At 33.2% G+C, this 25551-nt stretch overlaps 1 protein-coding gene across 1 annotated transcript in view; it reads right to left on the bottom strand.

Moving 5' to 3' along the window:
- Nucleotides 1–22091, bottom strand: part of LOC122401826 (calcium/calmodulin-dependent 3',5'-cyclic nucleotide phosphodiesterase 1-like) — a 442112-nt gene extending 420021 nt beyond the window's left edge. Inside the window, exon 1 of the mRNA XM_043404206.1 lies at nucleotides 17746–22091. Coding sequence (XP_043260141.1) covers nucleotides 17746–17770 — 25 coding nt within the window. The 5' untranslated portion in view covers nucleotides 17771–22091. The remainder of the gene's footprint in view (nucleotides 1–17745) is intronic.
- Nucleotides 22092–25551: the final 3460 nt, after the last annotated feature.

Raw genomic sequence — 25551 nt, 5'->3', positions numbered from 1 at the left:
CGTTTTGAAAATATTATTATCGTTTGTGGGGGTCGATTACAATCATTTTTGGTGAATAGACATACCCCCGAAATTCTGCGCATTTTTTAGAAAAAAATTCAGTACTGGCGGAACTTTAAATGTTAATAACTTTTTAACGAAGCTTCCATCAACAAATTGGTATTCTTGATTTTCGACTTATTTTGGCTTCTAGAATTCCCTATTAAAATTGTTCGCTGATGAATGAAGATTTGCTATCAATCTCGAATCATGATCAACAAATAACAATTTAAATACCATTAATATCATGTGGTATCTGTTTATACGCTACAATTGGTCTCAAAATTTCACAAAAAATAATAGATTCTAATGCAAAGAGAGGGTGAAGCCAAAAAATTCAAAAGAAGATTGAAAAATACAATAAAGCGACAACGTTGATTGCTAAAAACGTTTATGGTTCGACTCGAATGCATATTCCCGTATCATTACGTAATCTGCATGTACTTCCACTAACAGAACGTGATTTAGATTGCTTAGTAAATAATACCATATACTCCACACGCTCTATAACGTCGCGTTGCCTAGAAATCCATCAAATATTACGTAATTTGGAAATCCTTCGTGGCACTATGTTATTTACGAATTGCCCCCAGACGTGATTCGCCATTCGATTACAGCGGTACGTGTTCCGTTCCAATCGATCAAAAACTATACAGGGTGTTCGGCCACCTCTAGCAAAAATTTTAATGAGCGATAGTAGAGGCCAAAATAAGACAAAAATCAAGAATACCAATTTGTTGATGGAAGCTTCGTTAAAAAGTTATTAACGTTTAAAGTGCCGCCCTTACTGAATTTTTTTCTCGAAAATGCGCAAGATTTCGGGGGTATGTCTATTCACCAAAAATGACTGTAATTGAACCCCACAACCGAAAATAATTTTTCCACAACGATTTGCAATTTTTTAATTTTCTCGAATAATTTCACACCTTCTCTATTTTTTTTCTCGAAAGTGGGCAGGATTTCGTGGGTATGTCTAATGACAAAAACCGATTGTAATTGAACCCCGCAACCGAAAATAATTTTTCCACAACGATTTGCAATTTTTTTTCTCCGTTGAAAAATTTAGGCACCTAATTGGATTTTCAGTAAGGAATTTTTTTCTCGAAAGTGCGTACGATTTCGGAGGTATGCGTAATGATAAAAAATGATTGTAATTGATCCCCGCAACCGAAAATAATTTTTTTAGAACGATTTGAAAAATTTTTTTTCGCCGAAAAATTTCACCACCTACTCGATTTTTTTTCTCGAAACTAGATAGGATTTCGGAGGTATGTGTACTCACCAAAAATGATTGTAGTTGACCCCCGCAACCGAAAATAATTTTTCCAGAACGATTTGAAATTTTTGAATTTAATTGTTAATAACTTTTTAACGAAGCTTCCATCAACAAATTAGTATTCTTGATTTTCGTCTTATTTTGGCCTCTACTATCGCTCATTAAAATTTTTGCTAGAGGTGGCCGAACACCCTGTATAAGAATGCTCCACATACAAACGCTGCTCGGAGCCAACGATTTTTCGAACATTAATTCATATTGCAATACAATATTTGCCCAAGTTTACATTCATGTATTGATCACACAAGTTCTGGCCTTGTTTTCTCACTAAAAAAATATCCACAATGTTCTTTCGCCATCCCCAACAGATTTTAATAGAATTTTATAGATTTTTACAATGGCCAAAAGCAAGAGACATGTATTTTTTTATTGAAGATAACACAGATTTAATTCACGATAAATTCTTTATGATTTTTTAAGGAAAATAACACAGAAATATGAGAAAAAATAGGGAAAGGAATTAAAAACGAATTTGTCTAAGAAATTAATGATTGAAAAGAAGAAAGGACAAAATAAAGCATTTAAAAAAAGGAAGGTAGAAAATGGATCTGTTCAAAAAGAAAATTAAACTATTCATACATCTGTATCGATGTCTATAAATCCATCACTATTAAGAAAAATTCTATAAAATTGTCATTTATAAATTTTGCCTTAGAGTTACGTATCACGTACAGTGTTTAAAAAAGAATAAAAATTGTATATGATTATTCAGTTAATAAATTCTTGCAAAAAGTCAGCTGTGATAGCAACGTGCTATAAATCACACAGAAATGCCTGGAAACAAGAAAAAGAGTGGACAATTTTCAGAGAAAAATTTAACGTTTCGACGTTTGAACGATTTAGCTTGGCAAGGAAAGCTAAATACTGGAGCGAATAATTGAAATATATGGAAAAACGCCAGTCACGTGACCGTACATTTTTCATCAGAAATTTTGAAACGCGTTTAAAAGCTCGTGAAACCTCGTTATTTTATTCTACATTTTCTCGTTTTGCTGTGCAATATAGTTCTTTCGAACGAATGACCTTGCACTGGATTAATTAAATACAAAGATTGAACAACCTTTATGTACCAAATTATAAATAACGTTTACACTTTTGTTCCACGTTCGCGAGGAAAGCTCGTTAGGGAAGTCGTTCGTTTTCTCAATTTTTTATGACGAAAGTAGAGATTACGTACGAGGGACTTGTTTTCCACAAAAAGCATAAATTACTAGTATCAAGCAGTGCAGAGACAAAGGACCCCTATTATGGAGACAGGCGGCAGGATGCAGCTAAAATTGACTAGACGGATTAATTAAATGTCAAGGGAGAATATATCACCGGAATCTTAGCCAATATACGGCTTATATTTGCGACGAATTGCTCGCCGTCGACATAATACTTAAGGTCAATTCATATCGTGACGTATTAGTTACGTTTCACATGGCGAAACAGATTTCGATTGCAGTGAAACAATAGAACTGGTCACTGCAAACTCACACATGAATACTTAACACTTTACCGACCGGTAGCGGTTGTTTAATCGGCTATCGGTCGGTAAGCGTTGGTCGGTAAAACAGTTGATTAATAGGCTATCGGTCGGTAAGCGTTGGTCGGTAAAACAGTCGATTAATAGGCTATCGGTCGGTAAAGTGTTAAGAAAACAGAACCAGCAATGTGCACTGTCTGCAAGGAAACCATTACAACCAACCACCTATTATTCGAATGCAGGAGATTCAACGCCCAAAGGCGGAAATATAAAATAACATCGACAGAAGTTCTGACGACAAAGAAGCACATAGAAAATACCCAGAAAGAAGGAAACAGATCCTAATCGTCGCTAATGACCCATAGGTCGATGCGACGTAAAACTCGAATTAAAAAAAAAAAAAAAAATATTCACAAATACACGTTTCAATCGTCTCTAAAAACACTATCGATGCATCCACGTGTCTCTGATCACAAAATCTTTCCTGGTTGGTAGCAGTTTTGATTGCAGAAAATATTTTCTAAATATACAAAGTGTTGCAAAGTATCGAGATTTGAGCAATCTAATATAATTATTGATACCTTTCATGTTGATACCTTATAATTGATACCATAAAATTTTTAGAAATGATTGTAATTAACCCCCCCTAGCTAAAAAGAATTTTTTTAGAATGATTTGAAATTTTTAAATTTCCGTTGAAAAATTTAGGCATCTAAATCTTGATTTTTCTTAAAAATTCGTTTTCGATTTTTAATAAATTTGGTTTTCATAGGTTTGAAAGCAAAAGGAAAACAAAAGAGACACATGGTCCATAAAATTGCCCTAAATTCAGTTTTTCGACCAATTTTCTGATATTCTAAGGAACTATCAGCTACCAGATATATCGTATTAAAGGTGACGATGGAAGAAGGAATACTTCCGCCATTAATAACGATGATCTACGTCCTCTGTACGACGCGACAAAAATTACTGCAATTTAGCTGACACGTACTAATCTATCCTCTATGCTCACGGATCTTCTTTTAATCTAAAGTTTGCAAAAACACGATAATTACATCCTCATTAATTTAAAAGCTAAAAATTCTATGCCAATTAAATGTGAAAATAAAACTATTTTGGGACAATATTTTTCTTCTAATTTACAAATAACGATGACACGAGGCATAATATTTCTGAAACACTCTAATTTCGTGTTATTTTAGCTCCATTTAACTTCACGACTTTTCTTATAATGTATGTAGAATGAATTTTTCAATATTAACTTCTATTCTTATTGTTTGTTTTCTGAGAAAAATAGTCTGTCAATATTCTTAGAATTTCTCAATATTCTTCGCCAAAATAAGCATTGTTTAGCATCTTGAAACATTAAAATCGTCCAATCCATTCAGAAGATATGATTTTTTAAACATTTGCATGAAATTTCAGAATCATTTATGGTCAGACATTCTTTTTTCGGTAAAGAATTTTTTTCTCGGAAGTGTGTAGGATTTTGAAAGTATGTGTATTCACCAAAAATGATTGTAATTGATCCCTGCAATATAAAATAATTTTTTTAGAATGATTTGAAATTTTTTAATTTCGTCAAAAAATTTCTGTACTTATGAATTTTTTTCTCAAAAGTGCGCAGGAATTCCACAGTATGTCTATTCACCAGAAATGATTGTAATTAACCCCCCTAGCTGAAAAGAATTTTTTTAGAATTATTTAAAATTTTTTAATTTCGTCAAAAAATTTCTGTACTTATGAATTTTTTTCTCGAAAGTGCGTAGGAATTCCACAGTATGTCTATTCACCAGAAATGATTGTAATTAACCCCCCTAGCTGAAAAGAATTTTTTTAGAATTATTTAAAATTTTTTAATTTCGTCAAAAAATTTCTGTACTTATGAATTTTTTTCTCGAAAGTGCGTAGGAATTCCACAGTATGTCTATTCACCAGAAATGATTGTAATTAACCCCCCTAGCTAAAAACAATTTTTTTAGAATGATTTGAAATTTTTTAATTTCGTCAAAAAATTTCTGTACCTATGAATTTTTTTCTCGAAAGTGAGTAAGATTTTGAGGGTATGTGTATTCACCAAAAATGATTGTAATTGACCCCTGCAGTATAAAATAATTTTTTTAGAATGATTTGAAATTTTTTAATTTTGTCGAAAACTTTCAGCACCTACTCCTGTCGATTTTTCTTAGAAATTCGTTTTTTATTTTTAATAAATTCGGTTGACGCTGTACGGAAATGTTGTTTAATACTTTTTTATAAGTATCCATGAACTCTATTTCCTCCCAAAATTTCAATCCAATATATTCAGTATTCTAGGAGTTATGGTCGTTTGAAAATTGGACCATTTTTATGGGGGTTTTCTTACTTTACGGGGTTAAGCAACTACTTTTCCAATATTTTTAGAATTTTTGCGTATTCTTCAATAAAATACGCGTTGTTTGCTTTTTTAAACATTACAATCCTTCAATCCGTTCAGAAGTTATGATTTTTTAAACATTCGCATGGGGAATCGTTTATAGTCAGACATTGTATTTTCGGTAAAGAATTTTTTTCTCGAAAGTGCGTAAGATTTTGAGGGTATATCTACTCACCAGAAATGATTGTAATTAACCCCTCTGGCTAAAAAGAATTTTTTTAGGACGATTTAAAATTTTTTTTTGTCGTCGAAAAATTTAGGCATCGATTTTTCTTAAAAATTCGTTTTCGATTTTTAATAAATTTCGTTGACGCTGTACGGAAATGTTGTTTAATACTTTTTTATAGGTATCCATGAACTCTACTTCCTCCCAAAATTTCAATCGAATATATTCACTATTGTAGGAGTTATGGCCGTTTTTATTTCATTATAGAATTTAATTATAAAAATGAATTTATATATTTAATTATAAAATTACTGCAATTTAGCTGACACGTACTAATCTATCTACGATCTTCTTTTAATTTAAAGTTTGCAAAAGCACGATAATTACATCCTCATTAATTTAACATGTAATAAAACTGTTTTTGGAATTATGTAATTTATTTTTGAAATTAACTATTTTTTAGTTACGTATGTATAAGTTTTTTTATTTAAAATGTTCTTAGTTTGATTTTAATAAAACGCTCATGTTTCGTTCATAACATAGTTTTTCCTTAATATTCGATTTAAAGTCCCTTTAACTAGAAAAGCTAAACGTGAATCATTTGCACACAACGCGTTATACGGGGTCATACAGGCGCGTTGTACGAGCATTCTCATTGATTGTTATTCACAAATTTGATATCGTGCAAACAAATATCAATTTGTTAACAATAAGGAAACACGAGTAGATTGAAATTGAAAAAAGAAACACACAAAACATTTGTTTAACGTACTTCAGAGGGAAAAAGTCGTACCTTTGCGTGAATAACCTGAAACGTTATAAATTTTTATGCCAGGATCAACGTCATAAAAATTGCACGTTTACATAAAACGGTTTTATCGACGTCAGAATCGCCGATATACAGTGTCGGATGCATCGTAAAATGTTTTGCATTCGTGACAAATGTAAAAATCAGGCGATAAGCCCTCGGTTCGTACAACGACGACGTAATTTTAAGGATTCCAAAACACGAAAGCAATAAAAACTCGTTTCCAGGTTACCAGTCATCTTTATTTCGTCTCTGTTTTCCATCCTGCTGCTGGAAATTTTCCTCAATTCGTTAATAGTTCACCCTTAAATTCAGGCCCCCTTTAAACGAAAATTATAATTGCAGTAATAACGAGTACAATGTGCACACGTAAAGCATAACACGCGTTAACGAAAGTTTCTAGTTTCTAAATATTTTATCAGATTATTAAGATTTTTTTCTGGAGGAATGAGTGAACGATATTTATTCTTGTTTTCCATCCTGCTGCTGGAAATTTTCCTCATTTCGTTAATAGTTCACCCTTAAATTCAGGCCCCCTTTAAACGAAAATTATAATTGCAGTAATAACGAGTACAATGTGCACACGTAAAGCATAACACGCGTTAACGAAAGTTTCTAGTTTCTAAATATTTTATCAGATTATTAAGATTTTTTTCTGGAGGAATGAGTGAACGATATTTATCGTTGTTTTCCATCCTGCTGCTGGAAATTTTCCTCATTTCGTTAATAGTTCACCCTTAAATTCAGGCCCCCTTTAAACGAAAATTATAATTGCAGTAATAACGAGTACAATGTGCACACGTAAAGCATAACACGCGTTAACGAATGTTTCTAGTTTCTAAATATTTTATCAGATTATTAAGATTTTTTCTGGAGGAATGAGTGAACGTTATTTATTATTGATTAATAGCATTCTTTCTTCGCGAAAAAGAGGGGAAAATATTGATAATTGATGTCTACGGAAAATGTGTATTTCAAAAGAGAAATTTGTATTTCAAAAGAAGCATTTGACACGTGTAAAGTCGATACTTTGGCGATCATAAATTGAACGTGTGAACAGTGGAGTCCTCGATTGAATCGGAGAATTGATTTCCTAACGTTGCAGAGTGAGCACGTATATGCAACGAGTCGAACTCTTAAACTAATGAATTGGATCTCGACTATTAAATCCTAGTTGATGGGACAAACTTGTTATTGCGCCGAAATTAATGTTAGAGAGGAAATTTGTGCCCTAATAGGATCAGAAATACTGCTCGTGGTCGATTCCGGGTGTTGTTCTTATCAAGTAACACATCTTCTTGTTACCTAGTTTCTGTCTTAAGTTCACAGGTATTCAGTTTACATGTGTGCTTTGGCTTTCGACTCAAAAACCAGAGGAAACGTAAACTTGCTCAAATGAGGTCAGGTTGAAAGTTACTCCGCAAGTGGTTACTTTCCCACGAGTGGAGATGAGTAGCGAGTTTCATGACAATTCAGCTTGTATTTCAATTTGTACAAAAATATATCCGAAAAATTTAGTGACACGCGATGGTTCATGAAAATAACAAAAAAGTTGGCGTAAACTTCACGTTTTGACGATCCCAGCGCCTCAATTCCGTTCGTTCGTGAAATATTCTGCGTCATGTTATAGATGGCTACAGGTTTATATTTAATAATGAAAATAATTGCAAAATTGGAAATACAATAAATTGTAGTATAAAAATATGATAATTAATTGCATTAACTAATACTTGACCTTGACATACAGACAGAAAAATTTTAATGGGATATTCTGGAGGCCAAAATAGGACGAATATCAAGAATATCAATTTTTTGATGGAGGCTTCGTTAAAAAGTTATTAACATTTAAAGTTCCGACAGTTCTGAATTTTTTTCTCGAAAATGCGCAGGATTTCAGGGATATGTTTATTGACCAAAAATTATTGTAATTGACCCCTGCAATTGAAAATAATTTTTCTAAAACGATTCGAAAGTTTTCAATTTTGTCAAAAAATTTGCCCATATTCTGAATTTTTTTTCTCGAAAATGATTATGAATTCGGGGGTATGACTATTGACCAAAAAAGATTGTAATTGACCCCTGTAATTAAAAATAATTTTACTAAAACGATTTGAAAATTTTCAATTTTGTCTACAAATTTGCCCACTTACTGAATTTTTTTCTCGAAAATGGTTAGGAATTCGGGGGCATGCGTAATGACCAAAAATGATTGCAATCAACCCCTGCAACTGAAAATAATTTTTTTAAAATGATTCGAAAGTTTTCAATTTTATCAAAAAATTTTCCGACTTACTGAATTTTTTTCTCGAAAACGGTTAGGAATTCGGGGATATGTCTATTGACCAAAAATAATTGCAATCAACCCCTGCATACGAAAATAATTAATTTTTAAATGAATTGCAACTTTCAATTTTGTCAAAAAATTTGCCCAATTATTGAATTTTTTTCTCGAAAATGGTTAGGAATTCGAGGGTGTGACTATTCACCAAAAATGATTGTAATTGACCCCTGCAATCGAAAATAATTTTTCTAACACGATTCGAAAGTTTTCAATTTTGTCAAAAAATTTGACCATTTTCTGAATTTTTTTTCTCGAAAATGGTTAGGATTTCGGGGATATGTCTATTGACCAAAAATGATTGCAATCAACACCTGCAACCGAAAATAATTTTTTTAGAATGATTTTCGAATGAAATTTTTTAATCTTATTTTTAATAACTTTTTAATGAAGCCTAGCGAGACAAATCATCGTTATTAGGGATTAAAAGACTACTTAGCTGCGTATTTCTGAAAACTTTAGTTTCTTTACTTAATGAAAGTGTCAACCAACTTTTTTATCATCGAGTTTTGAAAAGTTTCCGCGAAGTGAGTCGGACGGGTTCGATCTGAAATTGCTTCGTCGTGGATTTCGCATCGTGACAATGCTTCCGCCCATTCAGCCATTTTGATGAGAGAGTTTTTAATTTCAAAATCGATCACGACATTGAAGTACCGTTCCCAATATATACTTCATATATCACACCCGAAATCCTACCCATTTTCGAGAAAAAAATTCGGGAAAGTGTGAAATTTTTCGACGAAATTAAAAAATTTCAAATCGTTCCAGAAAAATTATTTTCGGTCGCAGGAGTCAATTGCTATTATTTCTGGTGAATAGACATATCCCCGAATTCCTACGCATTTTTGAGAAAAAAATTCGAGAAAGTGTGAAACTTTTCGACAAAATTCAAAAATTCTAAATTGTTTTGGAAAAATTATTTTCGTTTGCAGGAGTCAATTATAATCATTTTTGGTGAATAGACATATCCCCGAATTTCTACGCGTTTTCGAGAAAAAAATTCGAGTAAGTGTGAATATATTTTGGCAAAATTAAAAAATTTCAAAACTTTCTAAAAAAATTACTTTTAGTTGCAGGGGGCAATTACAATCAATTTTGGTGAATTGGCATAACCTCGAAATCCTAACCATTTTCGAGAAAAAAATTCGAGTAGGTGTGAATATTTTTTGGCAAAATTAAAAAATTTTAAATCATTCTAAAAAAATTACTTTTAGTTGCAGGGATCAATTACAATCATTTTTGGTGAATACACATATCCCCGAAATCCTACCCATTTTTGAGAAAAAAATTCATTACCTATAATATACTTTCAGGCTTAGAAATGTTACTCCGAAATTTCATGCGTTTCTTTAAAACGTCATAACTCCTGAACGAATTGGAGGATTTTAATGTTTAAAAATGCAAACGACGCGTTTTTTAATCAAGAATATGTAGAAATACCAAAAATATTAGAAAAGTTGCTCTCTAACCCTATAAAATTACAAAAACCCCATAAAAATGGGCCAATTTTCAAGCAGCCATAATTCCTACAATAGTGAATATATTTCAATGTAACTTTTTTCTGAAGTAAAGCCCATGGACACCTATAAAAAAGTATTAGACAACTTTTCTATGGCGCGTCAAATAAAATTACTAAAAATCAAAACTACATTTTAAGAGAAATCAACAGGGGAAAACTGCTGGCAAAAAAAAACATTTCAAATCGTTCTGGAAAAATTATTTTCGGTTGGAAGGGTCAATTACAGTTATTCTTGGTCAAGAGACGTACCCCCGAAATCCTACTCAGTTTCTAGAAAAAAATTCGAGAAGGTGTGAAACTTTTCGACAAAATTCAAAAATTTCAAATCGTTCCGGAAAAATTATTTTCGGTTACAGGGGCCAATTACAATTATTCTTGGTCAAGAGACGTACCCCCGAAATCCTACCCATTTTCTAGAAAAAAATTCGAGAAAGTGTGAAATTTTTCAACCAAATTCAAAAATTTCAAATCGTTCTGGAAAAATTATTTTCGACTGCAGTGGTCAATTACAATCATTTCTGGCGAATAGATATATCCCCGAAATCATACCCATTTTACACAAAATGTAGTTTATCTCAATTAACACTTTGACTGCCACGTGACCCATATATGGGTCACAGAACTTTTAACAGTGTAACTAAAACAATTAATTCTCAAATTAAAATGCTAAAGAAAATCAATTTTAATAGGCTTCGTAAATTTTAATGAGTTTACAAAGGAAACTACTACAACTTTTAAATTGTGTAGTTTACAAATTGCCTAAAATGAAAGTTTTTGGTCTCCTAAACAATTTTAGGATTTCAGACAGTGAATGTGTTAAAACAGAATTAATTCATGCCTGAAAGATAGTAATATCTTCTCGAAATATAGACTACTTGTGGGGAACGAATGATCCAATTATTTTGAGCGGTGAATAAATTATTGAAACGTTCACTTTGCAATTGGTGGTTGAAGAAAAAATGGCGAACCGTTTTATCGAAGTAAAATAGCAATCATTTGTATATTGGAAGCCTTCCGCCGCGGGGTTTGGAGTCGACGGTTAACCTGAAGTTCTCGTTTAACTGAATTAGAGCGCCTAAGTAAGTAAGTAGCTGAGGTTTCTCCTCGGCGTCTAGGGAGGTCAGTGGGATGGACGGAAAAGGTATGCTCGAGGAAAGGGATTTACCACGCGAGGCACAAAAAATAGAATAGGACTTTAAATGGAACAAAGCGTAAGTCGCGAAGCGATTAAGCCAGATAAAAAGAAACATAGATGTTTCGGCCAGGAACAAATATCCGCAGATGCACAAATCTTGCTCGTGGTCGTTGCTTATTGCACAGCCACTCTGTGCCCTTAACCCTCAGAAGATGTCGCTTCTGATACGCAAACTGAAGTCTGCGGAGACTGATTCTTGAGGTGGTTTCTCTTACGACGTTAGTTGATCAATCTGCCTTCCCATTCCGACTTCCCCCATAAGGAAACCTCGGTTTCCCCTGCCAAGGTGGCAACGACGAACATTGTCTACCGGAGGGAGGATCGATCAAGCCAATCCTCATCATCGTCACCTTGGCAGGGCGGTTCCTAACAGTTTGCAACATTCCCGCCCGCCCTGCCGTCCAGTGTCCAGGTACACCATGCAGGAGTGAGCGAGAACGTTGCCCTTTTTATAAACAATTTGGGAAAGCGAAAGCCCCCAAGACCCCGGTGGTCTGCAGATGTGCGCTCCCGTAGGTTTACGATACGTCAATCGCTATTGAGGCAAGGAAGAGCTCCAAGGATTCCAAGTCCCGTGCGGAGTTTGGAGGTTCCTTAATGGCCGTATCCTAATTTATCAAGTAACAATGTCTTGAAGGCCTAATCCTCAAAAATAGCGGAGAAGTCACATCCATAAACCCGCTGTACCGAGCCTGAACAATAGAGCTACCTGGGCATCATCGTAAAAAAAGTAATTCTCTTGTAAACGGTGTTTGTTCTCACGCGAGTGGAACGTCGTTCGATACTTGGAGAGCTCATTCGCTGAGAATTTCTATTAAAATCGCTTCCCCCTAATGTTCACCTTTCGCGTGCCGCCATTTTACGAGTCTCCACTGAAAACGTTTCGAAGTGGGAAAATAATTTCTACAAAATCAATTATGGTAATGGGGAATTCACTTTAGCCTTACGACAACGTTGAGACAGTTTTTTTTCCAGGAAATTTGATAATTAAAAAATGGGAATTTTCAACCTACGAGTAAACGTAGAAATTATTGTAAAATTCTAATCAGTATTGTACTTATGGAAGTTTCAAGAAACTTTGCTACTAGTAGAGAAATGTATTTTGTTTAGAGAAACGTTGAAATGCGTAATTGCTTTAACAATTAGCTAAATCTTTATGGTTACAGTTTTCATTGTGAATCGAAAAATAAGTTTTCCAATTTGATTGGGTTCAACTTTCTGTTTGAAACCTTTGGAAAGCGAGCATTTGCCAATGTGAAGCTTACAAAATACTGTACCTCGTGTCTCAAAGAGAATTTCTCTTAAAATACTACGAGTTTTTTAAGTAATTCGAAAGTTTCAAATTTGGCAAAAAATTTGCCCACTTGCTGAATTTTTTTCTCGAAAATGGCTGGGAACTCGGAGGTATGACTATTCACCAAAAATGATTGTAATTGACCCTTGCAATCGAAAATAATTTTTCGAAAACGATTCGAAAATTTTCAATTTTGACAAAAAATTTGTCCACTTACTGAATTTTTTTCTCGAAAATGGCTAGGAATTCGGAGATATGTGTAATGACCAGAAATGATTGCAATCAACCCCTGCAACTCAACATAATTTTTTTAGAATGATTCCAAAGATTTCAATTTTATCAAAAAATATGCCCACTTTCTGAATTTTTTTCTCGCAAATGATTAGGATTTCGGGGATATGTGTAATGACCAAAAATAATTGCAATCAACCCCTGCAACTAAACATAATTTTTTTAGAATGATTTGAAAGTTTTCAATTTTATCAAAAAATATGCTCACTTACTGAATTTTTTTCTCGAAAATGGCTAGGAATTCGGAGATATGTGTAATGACCAGAAATGATTGCAATCAACCCCTGCAACTAAAAATAATTTTTTTAGAATGATTTGAAAATTTTCAATTTTGTGAAAAAATTTGTCCACTTACTGAATTTTTTTCTCGAAAATGCGTAGGATTTCGGGGATATGTGTAATGACCAAAAATAATTGTAATTGACCCCTGGAAGCGAAAATAATTTTTCTAAAACGATTCGAAAGTTTTCAATTTTGTCAAAAAATTTGCCCACTTGCTGAATTTTTTTCTCGAAAATGATTAGGAATTCGGGGATATGTGTAATAACCAAAAATGATTGTAATTGACCCCAGCAACCGAAAATAATTTTTTTAGAATGATTTGAAATTTTTTAGTTTTATTTTTTAATAACTTTTTAATAAAGCTTCAGTCAAGAAATTAACATTTTACATAGGTTACAAAATGCTATACCTCGTGTCTCAAAGAGAATTTCTCTTAAAATTCTACGAGCTTTTTAAGTGCTTACATCACTTCGTAACTGTTTCAATTTCTGTATAAAAGTCTTCGTACAATGTTGCAATAAATTACGTATTTTATGTTTCTACTTTATTAAATTGTCGAGTAACTGATAGTTAACGATGTCAAAACTTTTTTCGAGTATCTATGTAGAAACGAATTCAATTTTAATTCATTAATTTATTAGTTCGAACGTGAGTTGCCGTCGAAATATTTACAAAACTGAAGAATTTTGAAATTAATATTTACAAAATTGAAGAATTTTGAAATTAATGTTTACAGAATTGAAGAATTTTGAAATTAACATTTACAGAATTGAAGAATTTTGAAATTAACATTTACAGAATTGAAGAATTTTGAAATTAATGTTTATAAAATTGAAGAATTTTGAAATTAATGTTTATAAAATTGAAGAATTTTTTAATTAATGTTTACAAAACTAAAGAATTTTGAAATTAATGTTTACAACACTCAAGAATTTTGAAATTAATGTTTACAAAATTGAAAAATTGTGAAATTAATATTTACAAACTGAAGAATTTTGAAATTAACATTTACAAAATTAAAGAATTTTGAAATTAATGTTTACAAAATTGAAGAATATTGAAATTAATGTTTACAAAACTCAAGAATTTTGAAATTAATGTTTACAAAATTGAAAAATTGTGAAATTAATATTTACAAACTGAAGAATTTTGAAATTAACATTTACAAAATTAAAGAATTTTGAAATTAATGTTTACAAAATTGAAGAATTTTGAAATTAATGTTTACAAAACTCAAGAATTTTGAAATTAATGTTTACAAAATTGAAAAATTGTGAAATTAATATTTACAAACTGAAGAATTTTGAAATTAACATTTACAGAATTGAAGAATTTTGAAATTAATGTTTACAAAATTGAAGAATTTTGAAATTAATATTTACAAAAATCTTTGAATTTAGTTTTAATTGTTATGTCCTACACATTGCAATATCGTTAATAAATTTGATTAAATTAAAAGTTTATTGTATATACCTACATATACAGGGTGTTCGGCCACCTCTAGCAAAAATTTTAATAAACGATAGTAGAGGCCAAAATAAGACGAAAATCAAGAATACCAATTTGTTGATGGAAGCTTCGTTAAAAAGTTATTAACGTTTAAAGTGCCGCCCTTACTGAATTTTTTTCTCGAAAATGCGCAAGATTTCGGGGGTATGTCTATTCACCAAAAATGACTGTAATTGAACCCTACAATCGAAAATAATTTTTCCACAACGATTTGCAATTTTTTAATTTTCTCGAATAATTTCACACCTTCTCTATTTTTTTTCTCGAAAGTGGGCAGGATTTCGTGGGTATGTCTAATGACAAAAACTGATTGCAATTGACCCCCGCAACCGAAAATAATTTTTCCACAACGATTTGCAATTTTTTTTCTCCGTTGAAAAATTTAGGCACCTAATTGGATTTTCAGTAAGGAATTTTTTTCTCGAAAGTGCGTACGATTTCGGAGGTATGTGTAATGATAAAAAATGATTGTAATTGATCCCCGCAACCGAAAATAATTTTTTTAAAACGATTTGAAAATTTTTTTTTCGCCGAAAAATTTCAGCACCTACTCGATTTTTTTTCTCGAAAGTAGATAGGATTTCGGAGGTATGTGTACTCACCAAAAATGATTATAGTTGACCCCCGCAACCGAAAATAATTTTTCCAGAACGATTTGAAATTTTTGAATTTAATTGTTAATAACTTTTTAACGAAGCTTCCATCAACAAATTAGTATTCTTGATTTTCGTCTTATTTTGGCCTCTACTGCCGCTCATTAAAATTTTTGCTAGAGGTGGCCGAACACCCTGTATAAAAGAATATCGACTTATTATTAAATCTACGTATGTCAATTAAATTATGACAATTCTTTCCTCAAAAGTCAGTGTACTAAAGAATCTAAGTCTCGTTTAATAATCGAACAAATAACTTTTTCTCGTCATATAATTCATCATTATCACGATAGCTCTTGTTTAGTGAAACATGGAAAGTAGGTCATTCGTGTTATTATTAATTTCACGTGCATCAAATGTATTATTTATCAGACATCAAAGTTATATTAATTGTACAGATAAAATATTTCTATAATTTTTATACTCTTCCTGAGATTATCCGGTAGCTGTATTATTCCTGAATAAAAACCTGGATTTATGGAGGCTGAAAGCATCATCTCGAGCCTCAATGGTTGCGACCTTTTCTGCGCTTCCTTTCGGCTCGATTTTCAATTACATATTTCCGCCTTGATTTTCAAAAATCAATGTTGAAGATAAACTTCTTCGAATACTGAATTCACCCGGAAAGTACAGAAAAATCTTCAAAATAAAACGATCATTCGTCTTATAGGAACAAGAAAATATTAATGAAATTAATAAACTAGAAACTTTCGTGAAAAATTGATTTATAAATCTCATAAAAAACTCAGCTTTTATTAATGCAAATATGTAGAAATTGCAAAAATGAAACATTGTTAAAATTTGAACTTCAAGATCACTATTCGTCTTAAAAAAACAAGAAATATTAATGAAATTAACGAACTAGAAGCTTTCGTGAACAAATTAATTTATAAATCTCATCAAAAACTCAGTTTTTATTAATGCAGCAGAAATTGCAAAAATGAAATATTTTTAAAATTTGAACTTCAAGATACCGATCATTGGTCTCACAGAAACAGTACGAAATGTACGAAAATGAAATTGAATTCTATTGATTTGCAAAGGGTTGAAACAGTGTTGTTGTGCTTCCTCAGAGAGTACACCCAAATTCTCTGCAGTTAGATCACTCTGTGAACACTGGAACATCAATTGCTTGATCTCTGCCACGAAATTCACTTAAAGATCGTTCTCATCTCGCGGATCTAGGCAATCGGTGAACGTTCCAAACATCCACCCACAATGATATCTCTTGAAACTTGTTTCCCCCCCCCAAAAAAGATTGATTTCCCTTCTTCCTTCAGGTATTTCTCCGTTCGAGCAAACTGCGCAATCTTTATGCTTTTTTTCGGGAATGTACGAAAATGAAATTGAATTCTATTGATTTGCAAAGGGTTGAAACAGTGTTGTTGTGCTTCCTCAGAGAGTACAGCCAAATTCTCTGCAGTTAGATCACTCTGTGAACACTGGAACATCAATTGCTTGATCTCTGCCACGAAATTCACTTAAAGATCGTTCTCATCTCGCGGATCTAGGCAATCGGTGAACGTTCCAAACATCCACCCACAATGATATCTCTTGAAACTTGTTTCCCCCCCCCAAAAAAGATTGATTTCCCTTCTTCCTTCAGGTATTTCTCAGTTCGAGCAAACTGTGCAATCTTTATGCTTTTTTTCGGGAATGTACGACAATGAAATTGAATTCTATTGATTTGCAAAGGGTTGAAACAGTGTTGTTGTGCTTCCTCAGAGAGTACACCCAAATTCTCTGCAGTTAGATCACTCTGTGAACACTGGAACATCAATTGCTTGATCTCTGCCACGAAATTCACTTAAAGATCGTTCTCATCTCGCGGATCTAGATGTTTGTACGCGTACCTCACACGCCTACTTAAAATTGTGTGAGTAGTTAGGGTGCTTCACAGAAGCAAAGACGTCGTTCGTTGAGTCTTTATTTGAAAACAAGTAGATGACTCTTGGTGTGTATTCTGAATGAGCGTTGACTGATTTCTCTCTAACAGAGGTATCTTTTCGGCGCTTTTCGACTCGGTGAAGTTATGGTTGGTTTCATCAGTGGAAAGGGCGAGATGGATGGCTTCTAATCGGTGGTGCTTGGGAGGAGGGTGTATCAGGAATGTTCTTCTTTAAATGTTTAAATATTTTGGGAAAATGTTTGTCGTTGGGGCAGGTATGGTGTTTGCACGCGAGGTGCAGGCTGTCGAGGAGTCCACGTTTATGGGGACGGTTTTAGTCGCGAGAATGCTTGATTGCCTTGCTTCTATGGTCTGCTTACGGCGACCTTTTTCCAGCTACTGTTCGGTGTTATAGAATCCCCGTTCTTAAAAATGATTTCGCTGGGCGACACTGGGCAATTCGCTTAAATTGTAGCATCCCTCTGTGATCGAGAAACCGCGAGAACGGAATAATCGACGAACAAAACGAAAAATACCACTCACCTTGCGCATGCCTGTCCTTGTCCATTCTCTCTGGTGCGGCTGAGAGTCGGCGTGTCACGGTCTCCTCGGATCACTGCATCACGAAACTTTCCAACTTCGATCGAACTCTGATCCCGCACGTTCGGTCTCGCACAAATTATTTCCAAACGTTGTGCGCATCTGTCGTAGGAGCGGGCTACCGGTAGGGGGTAGGGTGTATGAATTTCACGTGTTTACCAGAGATCGAGGGGGAAAAACAGAGGGGGAGACCTGTACGTGAGAAAAAATGAAGCCCTGGCGGAGCGAAATGTTCGTCAAACGATGAGAAACGATATATCCGATCGATATTGAATCGATATCCGCTGCTGGTTACGTAGATCGGGATCCCCGCGATGTCAGCCGCCGTCTGATCAACAGAAAGTATGTTAATTATACCGAGAAATCGTCGATAGTGGCATTAGCCCGCTCGAGATGCACGTGATCGACGCAGGATCGACAGCTGTCGCGCGCATCTGCAAAGATCTCGCATTTATTTATGTGGATGGTCCACTCCGTCCGCTCTGTCAATGGGGCAAAGAACGATACAGCGTTAATAGCACCAAAATCGAGAATAATTTCACGTTTCCCCCGTCTTCCATTTTCGGGGACACTTTCACCGGCCTGAAAGCGAGAATTAAATCAAAGAGTCGATTTTCCACCCCCTTCGCGCCGATTAAAGGGGTACGAGAGGCCTTTGACAGCTCGAGGAAAGGAACTTCCGGCTCGCTGGATCCCCAAAAGCGACTTTTCACGCCGGACGAATCAGTCGACGTCGTTTACAATCGACACCCTTGAATTCCCTTCCACCCTTGGCGAGATTTTTTTTTTGCAAATTGGATTACTCGTACTATTCGATCGTTGCAAAAAGATATTCGAGATAGAAGCAAACTAGACTCAAATTCAAGGCGGATTATTAACCCTTTGCACTTCGAATTATATTTCAATTTTGTTATCAGCTGCATTTCAATGCTTTCAAGTGTTCTATTTGAAATTTATGTTAATTAAAGATTATTATATTTTGTAATTTTCAAATGTATATTTCTTTGATTTGGTCTTGAAAAAGGAGTTTCTGAGATAAAAACTCATATCAAGTCAAATTCGACGCAGGAGAGCAGATAGATTGAAATTTTCTTGCAGCTGAATATAAATTTAACGAAAAAGAATTTTTCAAGTGTATATCTCTTTGGTTTGGTCTTGAAAAGGGAGTTTCTGAGATAAAAACTCATATCAAGTCAAATTCGACACTGGAGAGCAGATAGTTTGAAATTGTCTTGCAGCTGAATATAAATTTAACGAAAAAGAATGTTTCAAGTGTATATCTCTTTGGTTTGGACTTGAAAAAGGAGTTTCTGAGATAAAAACTCATATCAAGTCAAATTCGACGCAGGAGAGCAGATAGATTGAAATTTTCTTGCAGCTGAATATAAATTTAACGAAAAAGAATGTTTCAAGTGTATGTATATCTCTTTGGTTTGGACTTGAAAAAATGTCGAGTCAAATTCGACACAGGAGAGCAGAGGGTTAAAATATTCTTGCAGCTGAAGTTATAAATTTAACGAAAAAGAATTTTTCAAGTGTATATCTCTTTGGTTTGGACTTGAAAAAGGAGTTTCTGAGATAAAAACTCATATCAAGTCAAATTCGACACAGGAGAGCAGATAGTTTGAAATTTTCTTGCAGCTGAATATAAATTTAACGAAAAAGAATGTTTCAAGTGTATGTATATCTCTTTGGTTTGGACTTGAAAAAATGTCGAGTCAAATTCGACACAGGAGAGCAGAGGGTTGAAATATTCTTGCAGCTGAAGTTATAAATTTAACGAAAAAGAATTTTTCAAGTGTATATCTCTTTGGTTTGGACTTGAAAAAGGAGTTTCTGAGATAAAAGCTCATATCAAGTCAAATTCGACACAGGAGAGCAGATAGTTTGAAATTGTCTTGCAGCTGAATATAAATTTAACGAAAAAGAATGTTTCAAGTGTATGTATACCTCTTTGGTTTGGACTTGAAAAAATGTCGAGTCAAATTCGACACAGGAGAGCAGAGGGTTGAAATATTCTTGCAGCTGAAGTTATAAATTTAACGAAAAAGAATTTTTCAAGTGTATATCTCTTTGGTTTGGACTTGAAAAAGGAGTTTCTGAGATAGAAACTCATATCAAGTCAAATTCGACACAGGAGAGCAGATAGTATGAAATTTTCTTGCAGCTGAATATAAATTTAACGAAAAAGAATGTTTCAAGTGTATGTATACCTCTTTGGTTTGGACTTGAAAAAATGTCGAGTCAAATTCGACACAGGAGAGCAGAGGGTTGAAATATTCTTGCAGCTGAAGTTATAAATTTAACGAAAAAGAATTTTTCAAGTGTATATCTCTTTGGTTTGGACTTGAAAAAGGAGTTTCTGAGATAGAAACTCATATCAAGTCAAATTCGACACAGGAGAGCAGATAGTTTGAAATTGTCTTGCAGCTGAATATAAATTTAACGAAAAAGAATGTTTCAAGTGTATGTATACCTCTTTGGTTTGGACTTGAAAAAATGTCGAGTCAAATTCGACACAGGAGAGCAGAGGGTTGAAATATTCTTGCAGCTGAAGTTATAAATTTAACGAAAAAGAATTTTTCAAGTGTATATCTCTTTGGTTTGGACTTGAAAAAGGAGTTTCTGAGATAGAAACTCATATCAAGTCAAATTCGACACAGGAGAGCAGATAGTATGAAATTTTCTTGCAGCTGAATATAAATTTAACGAAAAAGAATGTTTCAAGTGTATGTATACCTCTTTGGTTTGGACTTGAAAAAATGTCGAGTCAAATTCGACACAGGAGAGCAGAGGGTTGAAATATTCTTGCAGCTGAAGTTATAAATTTAACGAAAAAGAATTTTTCAAGTGTATATCTCTTTGGTTTGGACTTGAAAAAGGAGTTTCTGAGATAGAAACTCATATCAAGTCAAATTCGACACAGGAGAGCAGATAGTATGAAATTTTCTTGCAGCTGAATATAAATTTAACGAAAAAGAATTTTTCAAGTGTATGTATATCTCTTTGGTTTGGACTTGAAAAAATGTCGAGTCAAATTCGACACAGGAGAGCAGAGGGTTGAAATATTCTTGCAGCTGATGTTATAAATTGAACAAAAAAGAATTAAAATTGATATAAAATTGAATTTTGTAACGTAACGTGAGAAGCAGGATAACGAGAGAAACGTTGTGGACCCTTTTATCCCGCTACTCGATAATAACGAACCGAAAGGAAAGGGAAATCTATTCCGCAAACGTCCTCCAGGAGCCTTTTACGAAGTCGCGAAAGCATTGCGTCGGAAGCGTAATTCTTTTTCCGCGTTTAAAGCCCGCGAAGCCTTTGGTAAATCGAGAAAGAAGCACGTGCATCGCGTTAATGGATGAGCAGCTTCCAGTAGATTTTCGGTGTCTCTGCTTCGCCTCTTTATTTCAGCGAACAAAGAACTTGATACATTCGGATTCAGATTAAAAGTGTTGCACGAGAAAATCACGATCTAATTAAGAGAACGAAACGATGTAATCTCGTACAAAGCACTGCTACCAACGAGCAAAGTTTCACTTGCAGGAAAAGGAGGACAGTTTCAAGTTTTCTGGTACTATTCCCTTTCTTGGGTTCGTAGTGCCTGGAGGCTTCTTCACACTTGATAAGAATGAGGATGAGGATTCTTTAAAGAAAAAAAGGGACTGCTCCGGACAATGAAGATCCGTCGAAAGGCAAAATTCGTCCGGACCAGGGGATGAACGCCTTGACCACAACTTGGCGCTGGTAGATAGGAGTTACCATCCTGATGAAATCCAAGCACGCCCGAGAGAGAAAAGTCATATAAAAGACAATGAAAGTCGCCGTAAACCGTTCCTGGACGCCACAACCATTAAAAAGACACAAGACGATAACTAGAGGGAAGAGAAGTCTCCGTTTTTTACGTTCACGAAAGATGCACCAGCTAGACACGAGGAACCTGAGCGTCAGAAGTGCACGGAAGCTCGATCCTCGAGGTTGATTAAATCGGTGCGTAAATCAACGATCAAAGAATACGAGTTTAGTAGAGATCGCGGATATCGAGTGTACAACCGGTGGAAGTGATTCAAGGGTATCGTTGTTGTTTGCACATGTACTTGTGTAATAAGGATTTGACGATCTCTCGAGAGGGAAAGAGAAAGATGGATAGATGGGGGAAAAAGAGAGAGAAAGATAGAGGATAACCTGGAGATCGAGTGACTCGCGGGAAAATTCGATTGGATTCGCGCGCTGTAATCTCGCGTGGGCGGGAGAAAGTGTACTCCGCGGGCAAATGCAGCTCGACGGAGTGACAGTGGCCTACTGAGGGGCCGACGCGCGGACGGAGCGCGGCGGAGGCGCCAACTCCCGCGGAAATCCGACGTGCGCGCGCATCGCGCGCCGGCTAACCGACCCGCGACTACTGTCTTCCGAAACAGCGACGCACAGTCGACCAAAGAACGTCGAAAACGTAACTTAAATTGGTTTTCCGTTCTCACCACGAACACCAATTGTCCAACTTGAATTTTAATGTTTGTAAAATGATTGTGGTATACAGGATGTTCACACCTGGGAAAAAATTTTACTATTATAAAAATTTGTTCAATAAATAACACGTATGATATAAAATAGACTGAATCATTTAATATTTGAAATAATTATTTATCTAGCTCTACTTTATGCAAAATGATTGTGAAGACCCTTTGTATTTTTAATACTAGAAAAATTTGTTCGATAAATAGGATATTTTATTATCGAAAGTACACTTGTTATTTAAAATAGACTGAATCATTTACTATTTGAAATAATTATTTACCTAGCTCTACTTTATGTAAAATGATTGTGAAGCCTCTTTGTATGTGTTATAGAGGATGTTCAGCTACACCTGGGAAAAAATTTTATTATTATAAAAATTTGTTTAATAAATAAGACGTGTGATCTAAAATAGACTGAATTATTTATTATTTGAAATAATGTTTACCTAGCTCTGTTTGGTAATTAAGAATGCAGAAAGAGAGATATAATAAACATTGTTGTGGGTGAAGAAAATTGTCAAAAAAAATGAAAAATAACACGTGAAAGAGAGACCATAAGCGTTATTCGAATATTTAAGAGTGAAAAGGAATGTAGAACGAGAGAGATTAAATATCCCAAGAGCCGTTAGGGAGAAGGATGATGCAATGGGATGAATAGAGAAAGGAATATGTTAGCAACTGGAGGATTTAGACGGAGAAAATGAAAGAAGGGTGTATAGCATAGCGCCATACTGCAAATGCTAAAGGTGGTGTTGGAGGAAATGAAAAATATGAAGGAGAAAGTGAGAGGTAAACAAATTGAGATGATATGTGTGAGATGAGAAATAAAAATGAAGAAATTTTTTAACGGAAAAAGAAAAAGTAAAGAATAAGTTACAAGAACATCGAACAAAGCAATGAATGGGAGGCGTAGAAGAAAATAAGAGAAATTTGAAAGCTAAAATGGAAGGGAGATAAAAAGAAAAATTAAAATTCAAAATGGTAAACTGATTGGGGAAAACTAAAAACTAAAAACTAAAAACTTGAAGAGTTGGAAAGATAGAAAAGTCAATAGAAAAGCTGGATAAAAGGGTAAAGGGAAGAAAAAGAAGAGAGAGATTTTTAAATTATAAGAAAAGTGTGAAAATATAATAACAGAATTAAAAAATAGAAAAATAATAAGGAGAATAAGGGAATATGTTGCAAAACATCGAACAAAGAAATGAATGGGAGGCGTAGAAGAAAATAACAGAAATTTGAAAGCTAAAATGGAAGGGAGATAAAAAGAAAAATTAAAATTCAAAATGGTAAACTGGTTGGGGAAAATTAATTGTTGGAAGAGTTGGAAAAATAGAAAAGTCAATAGAAAAGCTGGATAAAAGGGTAAAAGAGAAGATAGAGAAGAGGAAGATTTTTAAATTATAAGAAAAGTGTGAAAATATAACAGTGAATAACATGAATAACGTGATATAACAATGAAAATATAATAACAGAATTAATAAAAGAAAAATAATGAGGAGGAAAGGAATAATATTGAAATACATAAGAAAAGTGTGAAAATATAATAATAGTGTGCACTATAATGAAAATATAATGAAAATATAATAACAGAATGAAAATATAATGAAAATATAATAACAGAATGAAAATATAATGAAAATATAATAACAGAATGAAAATATAATGAAAATATAATAACAGAATGAAAATATAATGAAAATATAATAACAGAATGAAAATATAATGAAAATATAATAACAGAATGAAAATATAATGAAAATATAATGAAAATATAATAACAGAATGAAAATATAATGAAAATATAATAACAGAATGAAAATATAATAACAGAATTAAAAAAAGAAAAATAATGAGGAAAAGTATATTGGAATGCATAAGAAAAGTGTGAAAATATAATAACAGAATTAAAAAAAGAAAAATAATAAGGAGGAAAGGAATAATATTAAAATACAGAAAAAAAGTGTGAAAATCGATTTTAATGATTTTAAGGAAATCGATTTTAATGATTGGAATGCATAAGAAAAGTGTGAAAATATAATTACAGTGTGCACTATAATGAAAATATAATAACAGAATGAAAATATAATAACAGAATTAAAAAAAGAAGAATAATAAGGAAAGGTATATTGGAAAATAAGAAAAGTGTGAAAATATAATAACAGAATTAAAAAAAGAAAAATTGTAAGGAGCAAAGGTATATTGGAAAATAGGAAAATATTCATTAATTACGATTTCACAATAGGGGAAAAATAAATGGAAAGAAAATTGATGCAAATAGCAAAATTAGATAAAAATAAGATAGATTGTCAGAAAATGGGGACTGAAATGGATCAAATGGCTTGTTATAGTATAAGGAAAATTTAATTTTCATTCGAGCATCGAGGTAAAAAGAAAATTAGATAATAAGATTGGAAAAGGAAGATGAAAAATGGCGGAAAATAGGAAATTTTAAACACTAAATTAAGGAAATCGATTTTAATGATTGGAATGCATAAGAAAAGTGTGAAAATATAATTACAGTGTGCATTATAATGAAAATATAATAACAGAATTAAAAAAAGAAGAATAATAAGGAAAGGTATATTGGAAAATAAGAAAAGTGTGAAAATATAATAACAGAATTAAAAAAAGAAAAATTGTAAGGAGCAAAGGTATATTGGAAAATAGGAAAATATTCATTAATTACGATTTCACAATAGGGGAAAAATAAATGGAAAGAAAATTGATGCAAATAGCAAAATTAGATAAAAATAAGATAGATTGTCAGAAAATGGAGACTGAAATGGATCAAATGGCTTGTTATAGTATAAGGAAAATTTAATTTTCATTCGAGCGTCGAGGTAAAAAGAAAATTAGATAATAAGATTGGAAAAGGAAGATGAAAAATGGCGGAAAATAGGAAATTTTAAACACTAAATTAAGGAAATCGATTTTAATGATTGGAATGCATAAGAAAAGTGTGAAAATATAATTACAGTGTGCACTATAATGAAAATATAATAACAGAATGAAAATATAATAACAGAATTAAAAAAAGAAGAATAATAAGGAAAGGTATATTGGAAAATAAGAAAAGTGTGAAAATATAATAACAGAATTAAAAAAAGAAAAATTGTAAGGAGCAAAGGTATATTGGAAAATAGGAAAATATTCATTAATTACGATTTCACAATAGGGGAAAAATAAATGGAAAGAAAATTGATGCAAATAGCAAAATTAGATAAAAATAAGATAG

This window comes from Colletes gigas, unplaced genomic scaffold (genome assembly GCF_013123115.1).
Source record: "Colletes gigas isolate AHSC1104 unplaced genomic scaffold, ASM1312311v1 Colletes_gigas_Sc00029, whole genome shotgun sequence".
Classification (NCBI taxonomy): Eukaryota; Metazoa; Arthropoda; class Insecta; order Hymenoptera; family Colletidae; genus Colletes; species Colletes gigas.
The sequence above is the reverse complement of the archived record's forward strand: the minus strand, read 5'-3'. Positions and strand labels throughout refer to the sequence as shown.